The sequence below is a fragment of the Phoca vitulina genome, unplaced genomic scaffold (genome assembly GCF_004348235.1).
Source record: "Phoca vitulina isolate PV1807 unplaced genomic scaffold, GSC_HSeal_1.0 scaffold3, whole genome shotgun sequence".
Classification (NCBI taxonomy): domain Eukaryota; kingdom Metazoa; phylum Chordata; class Mammalia; order Carnivora; family Phocidae; genus Phoca; species Phoca vitulina.
Genome location: NW_022589706.1, coordinates 70,309,866 through 70,333,553, shown reverse-complemented (window position 1 = coordinate 70,333,553; position 23,688 = coordinate 70,309,866). Strand labels below are relative to the sequence as shown.

General features: G+C 32.2%; 1 protein-coding gene across 4 annotated transcripts in view; it reads right to left on the bottom strand.

Annotated features, from left to right (window-relative positions):
* GRID2 (glutamate ionotropic receptor delta type subunit 2) overlaps positions 1 to 23,688 on the bottom strand; it is a 1,428,484-nt gene that overhangs the window by 1,144,883 nt on the left and 259,913 nt on the right. For all 4 annotated transcript variants that reach the window (XM_032400835.1, XM_032400836.1, XM_032400834.1 and 1 more), the window contains exon 2: positions 9,707 to 9,862. In XM_032400835.1, the coding sequence (XP_032256726.1) occupies positions 9,707 to 9,862 (156 nt within the window). The remainder of the gene's footprint in view (positions 1 to 9,706; positions 9,863 to 23,688) is intronic.

The window sequence follows — 23,688 nt, the reverse complement described above, 5'->3', positions numbered from 1 at the left end:
ATTCCTTGGGTGGCTCAGTTAAATTTGTCTTATTTATTTGTATAAACTCCTAACCCAGTGCACAATCAATATGTTAAACCATCTTATGCATAAATGAACAATTATGATTTTAATTTTTGAAAGAATAATGAATTGTACTTGGTAATTCATAGTTTTTGACAGTTGGTCAGCCCTTCCCATATTGAAACTTTAAGCAATTTCCAAAGAAAAAAAGTATAAACTGGTGATCCATTCTGTGCTCTCATGGAGCCCTGGCATGAAATTTTGGATAATGAATGATGGTGGCCTGACATCAAACCTTCCCTGTTCCATTTTAACAAACATAGTATATAAAAATTTAAAATAAAAAAAAATGCCCCTTGAAAGGCATGAATCAATATTGAAAGAATGACCCAAAGAACAAAGTGTCTGGTAAATTTACTATATATAGTGTATATGTCATATATAGATGGGATATATAGATATGTTTAATATACTCATATGTATAGGTATGTATGTATGTTGTGTGTGTGTATATATATATATATGGGATATATAGATATGGCATACAGTGTATATGTTTAATATACTCATATGTATATGTATGTATGTATGTTGTGTGTGTGTATATATATATATATATATAGGTTATAGTAGGTTAATATAGAGAGAAATCTCCTTTAAATGGGGCAAAACACTTAAAAATTCAAAACAGAATAAAAAGATGAAATCACTAATTCCAAATAATAAAGGTTACTGACAAATCAATGTAACAGAATGAAAACAGGATTTGGAAGAAGGTAGAATGAAGCTGATAAGCCAGTTTCTTATTCTTTCACCAGTAAGAACATGTCTTTATTTTTTTAATCCCCTAGTTACTTTCTATCACCTAAGTTCTCTACATCTTGTCAATTTTAATAATATGAATAAGTATTCAGGACTGTCTCAAAGTATTATCTTTTATAAGTGCTAATTTAAAAGCAAAATACAAAAATTATTATTGAATATTTAAAGTCATTCTATTCAAAAACAGTCCCTGTAATAGTATTGTTTCTAACTTTGATTTACATAACTTTTTTCCTCAAAAAATAATATATTTTAAGAAAACATTTTCCACTTTGGAACATATTTCTCATTTATAGTAGACAGGTTAAGTCTTTTTATGTTTTCTGTTTTAAGTTTTTTCTATGTTTGAAATATATTTTATGGAATGAGCTTAGCCAATCTTACCATCATATTGTATTATTCTATCAAAGACCAAAAAGCAAATATGTCTTGAAATGATGCATGAATTCCTGAGAAAAAACATGATATCATGTATTATTGAAGAATAACGGTACTGAGAATTCAAAGAAACCAATGACCAAGTTTTTAGAGTTAATATTTGCCCGTGTATAGTTGAAATGAAAATGTGGAGAACATAGAAAGATAACCTTTTAAACAATCATTTCAGAAATAAACTGAAAATACCAGAGATGATGCATCTCTCAAAGCATAAAGCTTTCCTTGAATTCATGTCTATATCTGACCTTCACATATATTGCTCTTCTACAACATTATGCCTCTCTACAACTGAATCCCATTTAGTTATGACTCAGTGCCTTATTTAGTTCACTGATTGTATTAAGCCCACACAAATCATCAGAAAGCTTTAATTTGGTCTCCACAGGCTTTCTCTACTTCCCAGAAATGGTAACAAGGTATTTTAAATCCTTCCAACCCTAAGTACACGTGTTGCAACATCACTACTATTTGCAAATAAATTACACTACAAATATATTTCTCATCTTCCTCTGCTGACTAGTAGAACTAGCCCAGGAAGACAGAAAAAAAGCAGAAGCATTTAATTTCTATATTTTCACAACCCCAGCATTCAGGATCTTGATAAGAAAAGGCTCGGTTGCAGGGGTGGGGAGGGGGGGAGATGCTGACCAGGCAGATAATAAGGCTCTTCTGATTATGGTATCCATGGGAACCACCAATATATATGGTAGAGAATGTTTGGGAAAGTAAGGTCAGAGAGCAATAGAAATTTACTGACATACACATGCAATGGTACTAAATAATCATTTACTCCACTATTATTAACATATATATTTAGATTAGTAGAGAAACCTACATACCATAATTACAACCCCATAAAATCATCATATAATAATCACATAATCATAGTAATCCCATGGAGTATGTATTTAGCCCAATTCCATATATGAAGAAACTGAAGCTCAGAGACATTAGGTATGCTTAAGATCCCAAAGGTAACAAGAGATGAAGCACCATTCGTATAATTGTACTTGGTACAATTGGGTACCAATTCCATGACCCATGCACTTAATTTCCATGTTTTTTTTCCCCAAGCAGAATAAATGGCATCAAATTTAAGATATATACACAGTGAAATGTAAATACGCTGAGTGCATACAGTACAATATTGAGAATCAAGGATTAAAAGGGTGTTGAATGAGGAGTTTAAAAAGAGCACTTATAGTGGCAAGGCAAAAGGAAAAGGAACCATACAGGTCAGGACCTAACACATGGTAATAAAGGTCAACGTAACCATGGAAGACTACAGGGCAGCCAGTGGAGAGCACAGCCTTATGCTGAGTAATAGCTCAAGGCTAAATGCTTACAGGCACCCAAAAAGTACTTGCTGATTCATTCTCTTCCCAGAATATGCAATTTCCTAGTGTACATTGGCTTTGTGTGTGTTCCTTTTAAAAGGAGTGTTTCAATGATAATTCTTTTGAAAATTACAAGGTAATTCAACAAAATACTGCATGAGTACTAAAAGACCACACAGTACGGTTCCCATAACCTCACACAACACTTGCCGAGGACATGGAAAAATAGGTGTTAAATATTAAAATAATTAAAAATCAGGTCTTTTTTTTGTTCTAAATTTAAGCAATAGACTGTATCATTTGAAACACTGATATCAGTAATACTGGTAATAGTTTTAAAATTCTGAATACAGTAAAGTCATCTTTAATGTGAACTTAAACTATTTTTATGACTACACAATAGACTCTCATAACAATTATAGGATGTAGGTAAGTGTGGTTTTTAATCTAATAAACGATATATTCAGAGTTACTTTAAGACAGATAGGTAAATCTTTTATCAAGTCAGTATCATAAAAGACCGATTAAAAACTGAATTATGCTGCCATAAGTATGCTGAAAAGGCTGAAAGAGAAGAAAGTGGTCTGCTATTACTGTATGAAAAATATTTGGTAGAAAGAAAGAACACTTAGTCAACAACAAAAGAATAAATCTTTACTTCTGCTAAACACAGCTTTCATAGAAAGCTGTTAAAGATTCTTCTAAATAAAACAAGATCCAGAGCATCACATATTGCTAAAATATATATTTTATGAGGTAACTTACACAAGAGTACACAATTGTATATATGCAGATAAAAGACTTCAAAGCAAAAAGGCTATAAAAATATGATATAGAGGTCTATAAACATCTGAATTTCAATCTATCCACAGTATTAGAGACCTGTTACTTTAAGAGCATAATATGGAATGAGATAAGGGAAAGGCTTACCAATAGAGGAGCACAACAGTAAATCACAGAAAACAAAATTTAAGCCATACACTTTGTATCTTCATTAACATTAAGTTAAAAAACAATGAATTTCCTTAAGAAAGATATTCCCTCTCTTTTCTGAAAAGTAAATATGTTTTAAAAGGTAAAATGTCTTGTTCCTTTTTACAATTAACATAAAAACATAAGTTACAGGTAGAAGGCATAATGACTGTTCATGCTCTAAAAACTCCCAGCCTTTCCCGAGTACATTTTTAAAGCTTCCTGCAGTCATAACGCTGTGTTCTCTATTTCCTTTGTAATCTCCTATCATGGCTGGCCCAATCTTGGAACAGTACTAGGCATTTAAAAAGTACTTGGATAGACTGATTTGACTGAGTACTCTTGAAATTCAATTCCAAACATATCCAATTTTAATTCTTCTTGACGGGCAATTCTTCAATGAAAAGGGTTACTGTGAGATGCTTAAAAGAATGCATGTCCCTAACAGATACAGAATTCTTTATACTTTAATACTACATTGATGGTGGGTACTAAAAATGACACTATAGGAAGATTCTGATTCCAGATCTTTTTGGCCAGTCCTTAGAATATGGCAGGTAGAAAGGAAAAGTGATCCCGGGCTTGGCAGTGGGTTGCTAAATATCCCAGACTCGTGGAGGGAAGCAGATGGTCCAGATAGCCACTGAATGGACATCCAATATCCCTCCTGATGTGTGGATGTTTGGAGATGACCAGTCAGCGGCAGCATCTCTTCCTTCCACCCCTTTGCACAAATGGCTGGGCACCAGTTACACTGAGCCCTGAACCTAGAGACTGGGATTCAACACACAACACTTGCTTTGATGTGGGAAGGAAAAGTGGAATGAAAAAATGATTAAATAAATGCCTGAATGAGCAGAATTATACCTGAATGATGTTCAGGTTTTATTTCTTGGCCCCCTGGACCCACCAATCCTCAAGTTCAGTTTATTGTCGGGCAATTCAGAAAATACGCTGGAATTGATGCTATCAAACTGGGTCCAAGAAAACACAGGCTGATGAGGCAAACACCCCGCAGTCCTATCCTAGGAAAGTTGCAGAATCCAATCTAACATTTCTGAATTAGCAGATTTTTTTATCACAGTAAAGATGTCCTATTAAAGCTGAGAGGAATATAAATTATGAGACTAAGCCCTAGAATAAAGCATCAAATAGAGCAGCCACATAAATCATTCTTTTACATTAACATACTCTTTGAACAAGACTACTCAGATTTAGCCTATGGCACCAGAAATATTCACAGAGAATGGTGATGGGTTTTGGAGAAGTGCCTTTTCCTAGTTATATTTTCTTACACACTTTTTTGGCCCCACTGCTCTCCTGGTATCCCTTTTACACACATGATATAGATGCATGTGTCTTTTATACATAACTATAAAGAAATAAGACTAATTCCATAAACTATAAATAAAAGCAGCCATATTGTTTTACACTTAATTTTATTTTGGAAGATATATGAGGCAAATCTAATGGAAACCATCACTGTATTAAAGTAATATGTTTATTTTTTACAAAAGACTTTTTGGGAGCGATCAATATTCATGTTGGATATACAAAGGAGTAATGTGAAGGTGGACCAGGCTGAAACTGAGATGATGAACAATCTTAACCATGACTGCTTTTTAAATTAAAAACAGCTTTTATAACTATACTACTTATAATGGTTTGTGATAAAGCATAAATAAGAATAATTATGATAGGTGCCCCTTCTTCTTTCAAATAGAATCATTTGTGACTCTACAGCATAATTCTGCCCTTACACTTTTCTCACTATGCATTTCATTTTTAGGTGTTTTTCTAATAAGAGCAAATATGTCAAAAGGTTTTAACTGAATCTTGCCATTCAGTATCAACACATGGTGCTCTATAGCCTTCCTGATATATCCAATGGATGCAAGAGATATACATCAATGCTTATTTCTGCATGCAACTTCTTAAGTGAACATTTCTACAAATGCACTCCCCTTACTTTCCGCTGACCTTGTTTTCTTGTAAATCCCCACCTTTCATGGACCAAAGTGGTGTTAGTCTCAACTAGAAGCCAACAATATAAACACTTGCTATTGCTTTCAGTAGAGAAAACCAATGTCTTTCACACCACACATTTGTGCATCTATGTTTTATCCTGTTGATAGATGACACGACAACAATCTTTAAGAGAGGATTAAGGAAAGTAATCTAGCAACAGCTGTACTGATCCAGTCAACTGAATCTGCAAAAGACTCTTTCCGGATTGTGGTGGTAGTAATGAGTTCTTTAGGTTGCGGTGAATTGGTGGATGAGATAGCAGAATGAAGGACAGGTATCATATACCTTTTAATTTATTTTGAAGTAGGCCAAATTCTAGAAAACTAGGAAGCAATTTCAGCAAGGTCAGCCATCTCTAAAGAGAAAGTAAATAATTATCATTTCTATAATCCTAAATTTCTAAATCTGGAAATGTGTTCTACAGAGTCATGAAACATTTCATCTATAGAGATGAAACCGATCTTAAAAATACATCATGTTTGATTTTTTCATTATTTATAGATGAGAAAACCAACGATGAAAGAACAAGAGTGATTTATGTAATCAACTGGTGTTGATCAACTAGATTGGAAGATTTTTACTATTCCATGCTATCTAAAACCCATGAACATTAATAGTACCTATCAAAACATATAAATCTGCTAAAATTTTCTATTCTCCAGAGTACTTACTGAAGTCCTAGAATGCATTGTGTGTTCTTTCTCATGTACATACAGTTAACAGAGGTAGCAAGGAAAATAGGCCAGTGGTCTGAAGGTCTTGGTTTAGTTCTTTCTCTTGCTACACACTTGCACTACACAGGAGAATTACTTAACCACTCTGTTCTCAATTACTTCATCTACTTAGGAAAAACATTCAACTAGGTTTATATAATTTTCCACCTCTATTAATTTTCAAATTTCAATTTTCAAAATTAACCCATGTGATTTTTTTTCTTTTGTATATCTTCGAGAGTAAGCTTTATTCCAGCTACCAAAATAGTCTACCTACTGCCCATCCAAAAAGTGACAAAAATAATCCTGAGTTAAGGTATGAAAAATTATTTGCCCCTAGTTAACATTCCACAACTCAAAGGACAAAAGATGAATAACAGCTTATCAACAAATGTATTCAAAAGAAAGGAAAAATAATTACTAAAATAGGTTGTTTAATTCCAGATTATTTTTCTAAAAACAGGAATTTATTTTCTACTGTTCATTTACCTAAAAGTACTGAGATTAATGTTACAGGGTAATGATAAAGATAATAGATATAATCATTGATCTCAAGAAAGGAATATTGATCCTGTGTTATAACCAAAATATCTTCTTCTAGAATCTCACTGTAAAAATAATTAAATATTTATTATTAAAAATAATTACTATGCAAAAACTTACTGTAACCAAAGCTACAAAGGAGCATTTTAATAGCACCAATATTCTAATACTATTTAAGGGTTAATAGGCTGTTTATCTTTAAATCCTTCTCCCACTAAATGCTGATAGTTGAAAGATAAACAAAAAAATTACATTTGTAAAAATAAAAATCATCTCTTAAATGTGGATGGTTGGAAGAAATTCTAACAATAAAACAAATTGAGGATTTCAGATTATTAGATATCTTCTTTATTATTACCAAATACTTATATCCTTGAGGATGCTGTTTGTTCAAGGATCAGACTTTCTTATTCAAACAAATAAAAAAACAGAACTCAAAACCATGAATTTTTTAGAAGTTCCTCAGGAGTGCTAATGTGTAAACGATCAGTAATAACCGTATCATTGAATCTTTTGTCCTTCTTTAGAATGTAAAAAACAAATAAGCTGATTTAAGACCCTCTGGGTTATAGATTTTAATAGTATTGCAGCAAAGATAGGATCATAGAAAAATTGGCCATCCTTGATGGCACAACTGAGGTTTTCTCCTAAATTACTTTCTCAGAACATTTAAGAAAATACCCAAATTATTTCTTGTTCTTTTTCAGTTGAATATTTTCCCCTTTTTTCAAACCAATCAATTACAGACCAAGCTCTAGAAAGAATTATTTTTATTTCTAAAATTAGCCAAGATCTTTCTTCATTTTGAATGTGGAAACAAATTAGCTCCAGAGCTTCCTAGAATTTATTTCAGGTTCATTACTCAGAGGAGACCATCAAAATAACTGGTCCAGAACATCCTGTTAGTATCAGAAACCATCAGGCAAACTGTCAAGCTCTTTCTTCTTTCTTGACACATATCTAGTGGTCTCTGTCTCTGAAACTTAAAATTTATTTCCTCTCTCAATTTGCTTTCAGTGCCACAAATTCTTTCAAGTCACAGTAGTTCTTTTTGAGAGATATTTTTGCTTCCAGAATTGAGCTGGCAGCAGAATGACTACACAAAGCAATATGTGAACAGATTAATTGTGGTATTTTAAAAATTGTCTTTGCTTTTCAAATTGTAGTCTAAGGAAGGTGTGAGGGACATATTTTTCAGACTTTGTTATTCCCCTCTACTCATTGTGTTGTCTTCATTTCTTTATCTCCACACTTCTCAAAGTGAATTTTTAAAAGGAATGGGTATTTTAGCATGTCTTCAAAGTTAATTTACAATTATTAATATGTAATCAGAGGAAAAACACAAAAATAAATCTGTCCTCATTTTTTTCCTGCTCTCATTCCAGTCATTAAAACTAAGAGTTGAATGAGTAATATTCTTTTACATTATTGGGCTTTCCTCAAGTTGTACTTCATTATTTTGCATATTGCTTTATGAATTATAATATTAATTTAGACAGTTTTTAAATGTTTCAATATAACATTTACCAACATCTACATTTTTGCAAATCCCAAATTCCCATAACAATTCTGATTTTAAAATATAAATAAGTAGATGTTTTTATTAAGCTTTTTAAATTGGTATGTACTTACTAGCATTAAAATTCCCTATTAATCTAAGCACCATATTCTTTGCTAAAGCATCTTTTACTAAAACACTTCTATTCATTTCATTAAAATAATATTTCTTCACTCCATTAAATTATTAAGATGGAAAATCCATTAGATCACTAATCATTCTACCTGTTCTCTTACTGACACAAGTAAACATAAGTAAGTTTCAACAGTAGCCAATGTTACTGGTCAAAAACATATTCCAATAAAGGTTACCTGTACATCATGCAGATACAACATTAGATGAAAAGCATTTTCATCTTTATATTTTCAAAAACATTTATATTTACTTTCCTTACCCTTTCAATATTTGTCTTTAAAAGTTTCCTGCCAAACTTTAGTACTTTTAATATCTTGTCCATCTTTTATTCTGCCAAATTCTCTTTAAGTTTTTTGATGAAACAAGTGCTTCATTTGACTAAATTTTGTATTGGTATCTTTAGTCTAAATATATTATCACAATAAAACATAAACTAGATTAGCAGAAAATAGTTTCATGAACAATGAGTGCTTTGCCAATCAAAAAGCTATTTCATTAGAATAACAGCATCAAAAATAAAATTCTATTACTCTTAAATCTTTCAATCAAAACCTTCATTCATACAGATGATCATTCCAGCAAAATAACAAATATTTGTATTTCTATGATTTGTACCTATGAAAAATGTTAATTCATTCAAGTATAAAGAGAGAATGGAGGCAAATTCTTTAATATGCACATTATGTTAGGATCTGCACATTATGTAAGATCTTTGATTTGCATGTAGTGCCTACAGGTTTTCTTTCTACCAATGCATTTGTCATGAATACACCAAAAATGTCATCACATGTTGTAACAACACTCAAGGTGGCCCTTATCTCAAAAAAGTCAAAGCTAAACATTTGGATAGAAAGTCATAGTTTTAAGGAATGTTGAATTTACACTGCAGTCATAAAATGTTATAAAGCTTTTCCTAAAAATATTTATATACATTTTCATATATATTTCAATTAAAACAACAACTTTCCATACTCTGCCCTTTCAGAAGTGGAATTCAGGATTAACATCCTCAAAACAACACTGTTGAAGAAAAGCAGTGCAGCAAAGATGCAAAAATGATGTCCAGGTTGATGGCTTTTTACAAATCTAATTTTATTGCCATTTGAATTGAACTGAAAAACAAACAAAATAAAAAATGGACTGCTGATAGACCTTACCTTCTTGAACTGCTTGAAAAGGGTTGCTTCCATCAACAAATGTCACCGAAAATGTGATTTTCTCAGTCTGTAAAATCTCCTCATTCTGGTTGAGGTCACCAACCGCTGTACGAAACACCTCATCATCCTTTTTGGCAGATTCATCAAAAATTGCTCCTAGAAAGAAGTGAGTGTTGCCATTAAACAATAACATAAATATTCTGTCACACTCTCTGGAAACATGCCAAAGAGACTTATATATTTGAAAAATGTATACTTTCACTTAAAGCATGCACTTTATTTATTACTGAAACACACTGTACTGGAAGCAGCGTGATTGCTAAGCAGGAATGTAGTTACTTCTTCCAAATGGAAATGATGAATAGTACATCAAAGTGTTATTTCAGGAAAAGCTTTGGTAAGACAATATAGTAAGTTCAAAAAGCTTTTGCAGAACAAAGTAGCTAATACATTAGACGTCTCATATCATAATATCTTTAGGAGTTCATAGTTTGAGGAATATTTTTCTGAATAATAGGAGATAAAATCAGGAAACTTTCTGAGAGCCATTCACACAGTGTACAGGGACTTCTATTGAGATCTGAATTTATTTTTCTTTTTTCTTTTTACTTCCTTTCTTTTTCTTTTGAACAAGCATTTCATTATCTTTTACAGTAGTAAATTCAGTAACATTTATAGAAAATTTAGGCACATACAAACCTCTGAGCAGAGGTAATTTAAGAAATACTTTCTGAAGAATTAACAAAAATCCTGGCGGATGATTATGGCCTTTTTCACTCATATAAAATAATAATGATTATAGGAGATGTGGCTAACTTCTATCTGAATGATTGCCTGTCAGCAGGGTATTGGTTAAACACACCAGTTCTAGGAGTAAACTGATTTCAAATTCTGACTGCCACTTGTTAAGCATATTACCTTGAACATGGGATTCAAATTCTAAACCCCACATTCGTCATTTGTAAAATCTAATAATAATATCTATCTGTGTTATTAACTGCCTTAAATAAGTTTATCCATGTAAAATGTAAATAAGTTGTGCTAACTGAATAGTAAATTTTCAATAAACAGTAATGTATTCTTATTTTTATTTTATTTTATTTATTTTTTTTTTTTAAGATTTTATTTATTTGACACAGAGAGACACAGCGAGAGAGGGAACACAAGCAGGGGGAGTGGGAGAGGGAGAAGCAGGCTTCCCGCCAAGCAGGGAGCCCGATGCGGGGCTTGATCCCAGGACCCTGGGATCATGACCTGAGCCGAAGGCAGACGCTTAACAACTGAGCCACCCAGGCGCCCCTGTATTCTTATTTTTAAATACTGTAATCCAACATTTTCTATTAATATTTTTCCATATTGCAGAATCTCATTCAATCCTTAAAATAATTGATACACATACTACTACATACACATACAGTCATGAAAATTAAGTTTCAGTGCAAGGAATATGCCAAAGGGACAAGGCCATAGTGCTTGACTCCAAAGTCTGCTCTAAATCACTATGGGATACTGCTTTTCAGGATTATACCCATAAGAAGTAAAAGTATTTTTATGAGGATCCTGACTTTATTGGAAATCTGGGAGGTTCTTTCCCAACTGGCCACACATGTCTTCTTTGTATTCATTCTGATTCTGCTAGTTCTAAGCAGGAACACATTTTTAAATTGTTTATTTTTAAATTATAAACACTGGGCCAATGTACTTTTTACCTTTTTGAGTGAATCAAATGAATTTCCTCCTGACAAAAAAAGACATACATGCCAGGGTCAATAACACGATAAAGGAATGACTACACAACCATATCCATATACAGATCCCCATACACATAATATTGTTCTTGACTATAATATTCTTTGTAATGTGTAAATAAAAAGGCATTAAAATGTCTTTTTTTCATATATAAATACAATATGGGTATTATATACACACATAGAGATAAACACAGACTATATATACAGACACAAATATACATATACATGTTTATATCTATACACATCCACACATATGTATACATAGAAGCAGACATTCTACATATGCCATTTCTGTTGATTTTATGCATTTGTGACTAAAGCCCAAAGCCTTCTAGTGAAAGACAGATCATGATATTAAACATGCATTATTAGAGTCAATACATGATAAAGCAAGGGTGAAACTATGTCTATTTCTGACAAGTGTGGCAGGTTACTTTTGCCCTCTTCACCTTAAATGGCCTCATGATGATGAGGCAATTATCAATTTTCACTAGAGAAGGCAGAGTGTCTAACAGGCTTTTTGTATGAATCTAGCTTTCTCTTGTCACCGCTCTTTTATATTACCATGGAACGTACTAACTTTGACCAGCCTCTTAAAACCCTTGCTTTCTACTTCCTATAGCTTTCAATACCTGCCCACAGCTAAGAGCAGGAGAAAGGAAAAGAATTTTTTTTAACTGATACATAAAGTACTCCCTAATTATATTATTATATATCTATTAGTCAGGAAATTAATATTTTACTAATTTAATCAAACATATATTATAGATGTTAACTTTTGATCTCGCATATCACTCCTGAATCAGATTGAAATCTACTTTAGAAACTGATTTTGTGAAATTAGTTAGACAATAAATGTTAGATGTATCTTGCTCATTTTAAGCCACATTCATGAAAATGCATTTTAATTTGTGATAATTGTTATGAGAATCTAGATTAATTAATACTATCAGATTCAGATATACAAATTTCTTTAGTAGTTTGTTAGAAAGTGTGATATAAATGTACTATAATTGGACCTGAAATAACCAATTCATTTTAAACCAGATAATCTAAAATGTCTACGCACAAAGAAGTGATGTATGTTTATATAAAGATGCTTCATCTTGTCATGAATTCTAAATGGGTCTTTTAAAAGAAGAGTTTCTAATCAACCTTGTTTTAAAGCAGGTGACATTACTGACTTCTGCTGAGTATTGGTAACACATTTTTAATGGAAGCATTTTAATGTTACCTGACAGAACATTTAAGATTGCCTTAAACATTAAACCTGACTTAATAAATGGCAGAAACCTACAGAAATGATAGCAAATTAGTCAATTCCATGCTGAATTAAGATATACTGAAAAGGAAATGCACAAAAGAAGCAGTTCATCTTTCTGCAAACAGCAAGAAGTAAACAGAAGAAACGTTTCATCTTACTGCACACAGCATAACCAAAGAACAGGAAATCCTATCAACATTTCAAATCCGGTTATTTATTTACTTTTTTCTTCAGCTATAAAATCTCATCTTAGATTTGGCTTTTAACCAAAAGAGTACATGCAGCATTTTGTATTAAGCACAACTATTCTGAAAACAGCTCAGTGAGTTCCACATGCAGAATCTCACAAAAAAAAGTTTTTTCCTATTTTATGCACTTCCAATAGTATAGCAATGCCATCTTTTTATCCTTTCTATCAATACACATATATTACCAGTCTAATCCGGTATCAAACATCTTAGATTTACTTTTTTTGAAATTTATAAAGTTCCTCAAATGCAACATTCATAACTATATAGTTAACATGATGACAGCATCTAGTTCTTTCTCAGCTATTTTTATTAGCATTTTTTTACTGTCAGTTTTATTTTACAACCTTGAGGTGAAAAGCAGATTCAACTTACTGTCCAGATGAAATAATTCTTCTGCCACTCACACACACACACACACACACACACACACACACACACACACTTTGATCAATAGATTATACACTATTTACACTTCACATTGATCAAACTGGAAGGAAGAATAACCAAGCAATAAAGCAGATACGGAACACCTCCTAAACGTTCCCATTATACCGATTTGTAATCAGTCAATTCCATTATTAGGGATTGATGATCTGTTCCTTTCATGAGAGGGAAAAAGTCTTTACTTATCCTTATACAAAGAGAGTGACATATACAGGCAAGGAAACATACGTTTTGTTTTGTTTTGAATTAATTTATTTATTTTGAGAGAGCAACAGAGAAAGAGAGAGAGCTTGTCGGGGGGGGGGGGTGGAGAAGGGGGAAAGAGAGAATCCCAAACAGACTCCCTGCTGAGCGTGGAGCCCAGTATGGGGCTTGATCCCACAACCCTGAAATCATCATTTGACCTGAGCTGAAATCAAGAGTTGGACCCTTAACTGGCTGAGCCAACCAGGCTCCCCACATATATATTTTTAAATACAAACTACAACATGTTTACTTGTCTTCTTAGATCTTGTATCTTAGATAGTAAAAAATTATAGTTTATAGTAATATTAAAACCATCCTGACATCTTTTTTATTCCTTGTTGTGTAGGGTCATCTGTACAAGTCAGCATTTTATACCATAAATCTTTTTACACAAATTCATATTTGCAAATATGCTTGCTAAATAAAACATTATTAGAAGTTACTAACCTGACCAACTCCATAATTCTCAAAACATTAGAAGCTTTAAGAAACATTAAGCTTAGAAGCGTTTTTATCTTCATGTCTTTATTCATGGTGTTGTCTCCATCATGGATGTATGTATGCTTGTCTCATTAGCAAAATATAATTTCCTGGGTCATAGAAACTATTTTTATACTTTGAGTGTATAAAAGGGAGCCTGGATATATTAGAATTAGTCAAGAAATAGTAATTGATTAATTTTTCTTTATGTTTAGTTAGGCATAATATTATAAAATAACTAGATTCAAAGACAGGAGTAAAAATGTGAGTTACAACTAACTCTAAATTAAAACAAAAGTAGACTTGCTAATGTACTTGCAGGTGAATCATTATCATGACTCCAGAATACCCAAATTATTCAGCAAGTTATTAATCATACACTAGTATTTTTAGTTTGAATATTTACATTCTTTTTTTTTCTTATACATATAAGAGGCAAGTGGAGGAAACATTGTTTAGCTGGTAAGATCATGGGGGAAAGAAAATGTCTTCATCTAGCTCAGAGTTTTCTCTAAAAATATTGAGAAATGTTTTGATACATGTCTTGAAGAAATTTTTCTAGTAAGTAGAATTATTGGAAGATCTTTGTATCACATTATATAACTAATATACCAAGTAACTTTTAAAATAAATAATTCTAAATATCTAATCTAAATATCTAAATATTGTTGTCTAAATATACGATAACAAGTATAAACACATCTACATTACCCTTGCATGATCAATGTTTAAAGCCTTACCATCTAAAAAGACATGTATGAAACAACTGCCCAAAATACATGGTTGGATATCAGAGTTGCAAATAAAATCAGAGATAGCTCATCCTTTTTCAATCATGAAGTTCAAAATCTTCATTTATTTAATTTTGCCTATATATAAATTCTTTATGATATGTAGTTTTAAAAAAGAATAAATTTTTCAAAGGTGCTCTATGAAATGAATCTATTTTTCTTTGAAGCAACAGGATAGATGCTCTTGGCTTCTCTCTCTGCATTTTTTTCTCTTCTCTTTTTTTCTTCCCATATATTCCTGCATCTATCCATCCACCCCTCAAAATAACCTTCCCTCAACACAGAGATAATCATCAAAGCCAAGCCTTATTGTTTCTTAACAAATAATTTGTTGACAAGATAATTGATATATATTACATGTTGAATCAGACCACAGCAAAATTAAGATGCCTAAATAAGATGACAATGGAAGTAGGCAACTGGGGATTTCACAGACTCAAAGCTGAATGAAATTTTAAAGATGGTATACACTCCATTTCTTCAGAAAATGTAGTCAAAAGAGTTTAAGTGATTTGAAAATTACACAGCCAAAAGTTAGAAGGGATAGAGTAGGAATTTAGGTTTTCTGGTTTCAAGTTTGGAGCTATTTCTTCCATATTATTATTATTTTTTTCATTTCAAGCATTAACTTTATGAAAAAACATACACATATATATAAGGTCAGGTATATGTATGCATATATATATTACATATATAATAAGCTATATCATTCATATATATGTACATATGTGTGTGTGTGTGTGTACACATACACATTCAATAACTAGTGATACCTCTGGTGATTAACATATCAAATTCATTTACCATAACTGTGAAGTACTGAAAATTGAAGAATCATAGCAAAACTTGAACATAAGACAATGTATTGCATTTGCCCTAGTGGCATTAACAATTCAACCTAGGAGGTTAAATAAAGAAAAAAAGCAAAAATCTCTGCTTTGGGACAATTTACTGGTCAGAGTAGGGTTTATAGTTCTTCAGAGCTATTCAGAATTTTTAAATCATCGTATATCTTCACTGTTTTGGATACTACTATTCACAAGTAGGTGGTTTTTTCTTAATTCTAATAATGCACTCTGCATACACATTAGTTGTATGTTGCACAGATATCCAAATCAAGAGATCTTTAACTTTTTTTTGCATCTACTAATGGTAATCTATGTCAGTGGAAATTGTACATACATTTCAAAAGAAGCACAAATAATGGAAGACATTATAAATACCTCAAAAATCAGATTTCCCCTTTATTTCACCCTCTACTTAAATTGCTCTCAGTTTATAGAAGAAACAAAGTTAAACATGTTCCATACTACTAGACAGCAAGAAAAATTAGCAGAATTGTGACCGAATGAAATAAGCATTTTCTAAATCATTTGGCATCTCCACTTGAACATACAGACTACCATTTCAGTGGGATATTATAACAATGAAGGTAGTGTGTGTGTATGTGTGTGTGCGTGTGTATGCATGTGTGTGTGTGTATAAAACTATCTGTCCAGATAATATTAATTACTTTGAGATATCTTCCACAAATAAATTCTGTATTACAAATATTTCCTGCAGTCCCTTCTCATTCAACAGAAATATTCCCAACAGGTTCTGTGCTAATACCTTGATAGGCACGAAGTGCGGTTTTTGGAACTCTTTCTCCTTTCATCAAGAGGTATATTTTCCTCAGTTCACTTATCTAATCCTCACACTTTGACTAAGAAAGTAAATCAAGACAATAATTCTAATTGGAAAGGAAGTACTGGATATACACCAAATTCATGACAATTAGCAAATATTATTCTGAATCAGAGACAATTTTAATCTGTTGTGTTTCTGTCAAGTTTATAATAATTGAAATAATAACAGTGAAAGCAATTAACATGTGTTAGTAATAAGCACTGTACTAAGTGGTTAACTGGCATTATATCATCTATTTTGATGAAAAACCTCTGGTGGAAAATGAGGCTCAGATTAAGTAACCTTCCTGAGACCCAAAGCTAGTAATGACTGGCAGAATTCACAGCTTCCAGTTTCAAAACCTTCTTTAAAAAATTATGAGTTTAATATATGGCAATATATTCACTATTATAAATTTCTATATTACCAAGTGATAGGAACAATTTTACTTTCATAACTATCATAAAAAAATTTTTTTGTATGTTAAAATTCTCAAATAGGTTTTAACTTTTTTGTTGGAGAAATTTTTATTAACTAGGACTAGCTTATAAAGTTTCCAAATAATATTTTTTGCATAATTTTTATAGATGCAATATTTACCACAATGATTTAAACTATACTATTTAAAGAGTACTTTAGCTCAAGTATTCACACAATTTTTGATCAAACTTTATGTTTAATTTTTCTTTTTCAATAATCTCATATATACAAGGAATTAAATTGAGGTAAATTTTTAAACATTAGGTTAAATGGCAATTTTTACAGTTACTTTAGAGTGATGTTAAGTGGGTTCTGGTAACATGCATTTTGATATGTTCTTAAATGCAGGGTTCTGAACAAATCTCTAGCCTTTCATTTTTTAAAGAGTTAGAATTTTTTTTCACTTTAGTGACTAATGATCCTGATAGAATGACAATGCCAGAGTCATTTACGTATTAAAGGACTTTAATAACTTACCTGGGAATGTAATATTCAAATTGTGACTAGGTATAGCAACTAACTGGTTCATTATCTCCCAGTGTCTAATGATTACTTAGCACTTTGCTCTCAGAGTTCAAAGTACATTATAATATTAACTTCCATTTTACCCACCATAATTATCTAGTTTATAGGTGAGCATCATTCTTGTTTTAAAAATAATCAAGTTCTAAGAGGATAATGCTAAGATCACAGAGGGAATTAGGGATACGGTGTAGAAAGATATAACTGTAAAGATATAAAATTCCATGCAGACTAATAAAATGATTATTCATAAATACTTGAAGGCAAATTGTAAATTTTGAAATATTTTTATATTGTAGATACCTTTAAATTTTCATTTTTTCTCAAAATATTATGATAAAGTGACAAGGTAAGAGCAAATCATAGACCAAAAAGTCAAATTTTCAATTACTGTCTCCTGAGATTTCAGACTAGAGCATTTATGTTCGAGTTTATGTTGTAACATTCCATCACAGTGTGAACTAAGTCAAATTCATGAAGGGGTTCTTCATTCTAACACAGGCCTTTTACTCAGGCCAAATCTCCAATGACATTTGAATTCATATTTCATTTGGAATTTTTGTAAAGTTATACAGAAACCCAAAGCACATTTAAATGGATAATACTTTCACTTGAATATTTGACTTTGCTGTATGTTTTCCAGAAGTCTGTGGAACAAAAGGAAATGCAGGCTGCTTAAGGAACAGATAATCTGACTCATCCATGTGGATGATAATAGGAAGCTAATCTTTAACATAATCATTTTATGTTGGAACATAGATCCTCTCTGAATAAATTATGCATTTTTATGTAAGTCTGGTGGTTTGGGGAATAAATATTACAAATTAGTTCTTCTAATAAGAATTATTTGTAATTTTCAAAAGACTACTAAATATTGAGAGATCAATAATCTATATTTTTTCTTTATAAAAATAGCACTATTGGGGCTCCTGGATGGCTCAGTCAGTTGAGCATCTGACTCTTGGTTTTGGCTCAGGTCATGATCTCATGGGTCTTGGGACTGAGGCCCGCCTTGGACTTCACACTCAGTGGGGGAGTCTGCTTAATGACTCTCTCCCTCTGCCCCTCCCCCAACTTTCATGTACTCGCAGGCTCTCTCTCTCTCTCTCTCCCTAAAATAAATAAATAAATCTTAAAAAAAAATAGCACTATTTGCAGAGGATTCTGGGAAGATGGTGGACTAGGAAGGATTAGGAATTTGTTTCCCTATCTAGACAATAATTGCATTGGTAGATTCTGTCTGGTAACTATTCTGGAAGTCTGAATATATTGGATGATTGCAACTTCCAGAGGAAGGCTTTGAGGGTAAATTGTAGTTAATTTTGGTCAATTTCAGCCTTTAGGACAGTAAGAGCTACCCATCTTCCACCCCTCAGCCATTTGGTAGGCAGCTGTAAGTCTAAGCCTTTCCAGGAGCACCTTGCACACAGCTTGTGGGAGCCAGGTGGGCAAAAAGAATTCTGTCCTCTAAATACAGGGGATCTGTGCTCTGCCACAGAGGGCTGATTGCTGCTTCTGATCTTAGAGGTACACAAAGAGACAGGGAGCCACTATTGTTGCACTCCCTTCCACTGTTGCAAGCTCCTCCCTCTCTGGCTGAAGTGAATGCCAAAAGATTTAAAAAGTCACCATTCACATATTCCCCTTTCATTTTTCTCTTTTTCTCCTTTGGGAGCCAGACATTACCAACCAGGACATTCAAAAGCAGCTATATACAACAGGAAAATTAAAAAGTCAATGTACATGCCTAGAAAAAGGTGCAGGTTGAGACAAGAACTGAAAAGCCTTTAAATTTACATTTCAGGCTGAACCTTGACACAGAGATGACCTACAATAATATAAAAAAAAGAAACAATAAATAAAAACAAAAACAAAAAGCAGCAAACTCTGAGCAAAGAAGAGAATGTGACTTCCAGAGTTACCCTATTTTTCAATTGAAATATCCAGTTTTCGACAAAAAAATCATATGGTATATGAAGAAATGGGGACAGTGTGGTCCATTTGAAGGAAAAAAATAGATTAACAGAAATCATCCCAGAAAAAGACCTAGTTGTAGGGCTATTACAGATTTTAAAATAGCTGCCTTAAAGATGATCACTGAACTAAGGAAAGATGTGGAGAAAGTCAAGAAAACAATGGATGGGCAAATAGAAATATCAATAAAGGTATTAAAAACCTAAAGAGAAACCAAAAACAAATTCTGGAGCTTAAAAGTACAATAATGGAAATGAAAAATTCCCTAGAAGGACTCAAAGATCAGGCAGAAGAAAGAATCAGTGACCCTGAAGATATGACAATGGAAATTACCAAGTCTGAGAAAAAGAAAAAAAAAATTGAAGAAAAGTGAACAGAATCTAAGGGACCTGTGGGACAACATCAAGAAGACCAACACAAACATTGTGGGATTTCCAAAGGAAAAGAGAGAAAGAAAGGAAAAGAGAAAATAACTGAGGCAATATTAGCTTAAACCTTCCAAAATTTGATGAAAGACAACAGATATAAACATCCAAGAAATGCAGTGAACTCCACCAAAGAAAAACTCAAAGAGACTCACACCAAGACACATTATAATCAAACTTTCAAAAGCCAAAAACACAGGAAAAATCTTAAAAGCAGCAAGAGAGGATGCACACATATACTAGGGATCCTCAATACTATTATCAATGGTTTTCTCATTAGAAACTTTGGAGGCCAGAAGGCAGCAGGCAAAATTAAGGGAGAGATTAAGATACACCCAGATAAAAGTCGAGAGTATTCATAATCATTAGACCTGCTCTGCAAGAAAAGCTAAAGGGAGCCCTGCAGGTTGAAATGAAAGGACATGTCAGAGCAGCTCAAAGCTACATGAAGAAATAAAGATCATGGTAAAGGTAAATATATGGGCAATTATTAAAGTCACCATTATTGTAATGACAATTTGCAATTCCACTTTTTTTACTTCTACATGATTTAGGACACTAATATATATTTTATAAAAAGATAATTATTAGTCTAGAAGCTAGTATTATTGTAAGTTTGGTTTTCTACATAACTTAAGAGACTAACAGATTTTTAAAAATATTAGTTTATGTTCTGGGGCACAAAATGAATATAAATGTAATTTTGTGACATCAACAACTGAAAGGACTGGGGATGGAAGTATAAAGGAGCAGAGTTTTGTATGTTATTAAATATAGATGGTATAAATTCCAGTAGAGCGTTACAACTTTAGTATGTTAAGAATAATCCCCATGGTGACCACAAAGAAAACAGCTATGGAATATATACAGAAGGAAATGAGAAAGGAATTTAAATGTTTAATGTTAAAATATAAAACTTTAGGGGCACCCGGATGGCTCAGTCCTTAAGAGTCTGCCTTCAGCTCAGGTCATGACCTCAGGGTCCTGGGATTGAGCCCCGCATCGGGCTCCCTGCTCAGTAGGAAGCCTGCTTCTCCCTCTCCCACTCGCCCTGCTTGTGTTCCCTCTCTTGCTGTGTCTCTCTCTGTCAAATAAATAAATAAAATCTTTTAAAAAATAAAATAAAATATAAAACCTTAAATGTTACCAAAAAACAAGTTAATAAAAAAGAAGACAGTAATGCAGGAAATGAGAGACTACAAACTTACAAAGACTCAAGGTAAACAAACAATAGCAAAATGACAGAAGTCCATTCTTAGTAATTATTTCACATGTAAATGTTATAAACTCTCCAATCAAAAGACAGATTTTGGTAGAATGGCTAAAAAAAAAAAAATGATCCAACTATATACTGTCTGCAAGAGACTCACGAAATATTTGTAAATCATGTATCTGGTAAGAAATTAATATCCAGATACAGGGAGAACTCCTAAAACTCAATAAAAAACAGACAATCTAGTTCAAAAATGGACAAAGAACTTGATCATTTTTCGAAAGAAGATATATAAGTACCCAATAAGTTCATGAGAAATCTGTTGATAAAAGATGCTCAACATCACTAATCATTAGGAAAATGCATATCAAAACTACACTGAGATACCACCTCATACTAATTAGGATGGTTACTATCAAAAATAAAGAAATAACCAGGGTTTGCAAGGATGTAGAAAATTGGAACCCTCTGTACCATTTGTGATAACGTAAAATGGTACAGCCAATATAGAAAACAGCATGGTGGCCCTAAAAAAAAAAAAAATAAATCAAATTACCATGTGATCTAACATTTCCACTTATGACTATATATCTCAGAAAATTGCAAGCAGGTTCTTGAAGAGATATTTGTACACTCATGTTCATAGTATCATTATTTTCAATAGCTAAAACATGAAGCAACCTAAGTGTTTATTGATGGATGAATGGACAAGCAAAATATGGTATATACATACATTGAAATAATATTCAGTCATTAGAATGAAGGAATTCTGATGTATGGTACAATATGGATGAACTTTGAGGACATTATGCTAAGAGAAATGAGCCAGTTACAATAAAACAAATACTATATGAATCCACTTAAATACTGAGCGTCATCAAAATCATTGAGATAGAAAGGAGAATGGTGGAATTCCGGGGCTAAAGGAGAGGGGAATGGAGAGTTTTTGTTTAATAGGCATAAAGTTTCAGTTTTACAAGATGAAAGGAGTTTTAAAAACATATATTGGTGATGGCAGCACGACTTTATGAATGTATTGAATACAACCAAATTGTATACTTAATAATGGTTAACATAATAAATTTTATGTTATGTGTATTTTACCACTAAAAAATTGGAAAAGAATGCAATTGTTTAACTCTTTAAATTATTTTCCATATTTTCATATTGAATCTGTGAAGTAATCCAGTGCTTTATATCTTGTTTCAGTCCCTTTCTCCATATCGTACATTTGTTTGAAGCAATGTCTTATTATTGCAAATTTAACTGCCATGACAAGAAAAGAAAGAACTGGTTTCTGAAAAGAGACTTTTTTAACACTGCATAGCAATTCAAACTGTTCCAAACTGAAATGATGCATTTTCAAAAAAAAAAAAAAAGTAAGAAGGTATCTTCTTGAAAAGCACATTCACTGGGAAGACTTGCAGATATTTTTAGATGGAACAGATATAACTTTTTTTTTCCTTTTGTAACAATTCACTAGATCCTTTTAATACTACCTTCAATTACCATAAAAAAGTGTGAGAACTGGTATATGGTACTACAAGTAAAACCGTATGTCAAAGAAATACCTGTATGGAAAAAAAAAAAAAAGTGTGAATTCTATGCTCTTGGAAGAGTGAAACTCATTTTACACACAAATAATTTAGTTTAGACTGTCTTCTATATAGTAAGAATCGATTTTTATGCACAAGTCAAAAATTCACTCTGCTTCTAGGTAAAAGCAAGTGATTTACCAATCTGAGTTGACTTAGATAAGTCACTTGAAATTAAGCACTTTAGAACTGAGGATCATTGTCTTCATTTCTAAAGAAAAGAAGGCATCATGTGGTATATTTCAGGTAGGAAAAAGGTACCCTTCTGACATAAATCTCAAACTTCATCGTTTCATTAACTCTGAATTCACTTGTAGTTTTATCTTCTTTATTATATGAGCACTTTAACATGTAAAACCAAAAATTTTATGGAAATCTATGAACTTTTTTTCCAACATGTCCTATTTTGTGCTGTTTTATATACTAAATAAGGAAATGTGTTAGGAAGCAACATATAGGTATTGCTAGGGAGCTGTCCTACAAAATATTTCGTGAACAGTGAGAAAACAGTGGCTCTATTCTAACTGTAGACTAGCCAATAGTGAGTGAGACATGAGTTTCCTTATGAAGATGACAATATTTTTTGGGTATTTATTAGTTGTAAGTGGTTGCAAAATGGACCCAATTTGTTTCATCTATAAAGATCTGTCTCATAATCATAGTTTTTACCATCTACAAGTCAAATATTTAAAAGAAATCAACTTTAAAGTACTATTTTTAAATTCTTGCATAAAATAAAGCTTACAAATATTTCCAAAATTGTGTATATATGCTTGCCACTGTTTTATTCTTAACACCAATAACAGTTTTTGGTTTTTTTTTAAGATTTTATTTATTTGACAGAGAGAGACACAGTGAGAGAGGGAACACAAGCAGGG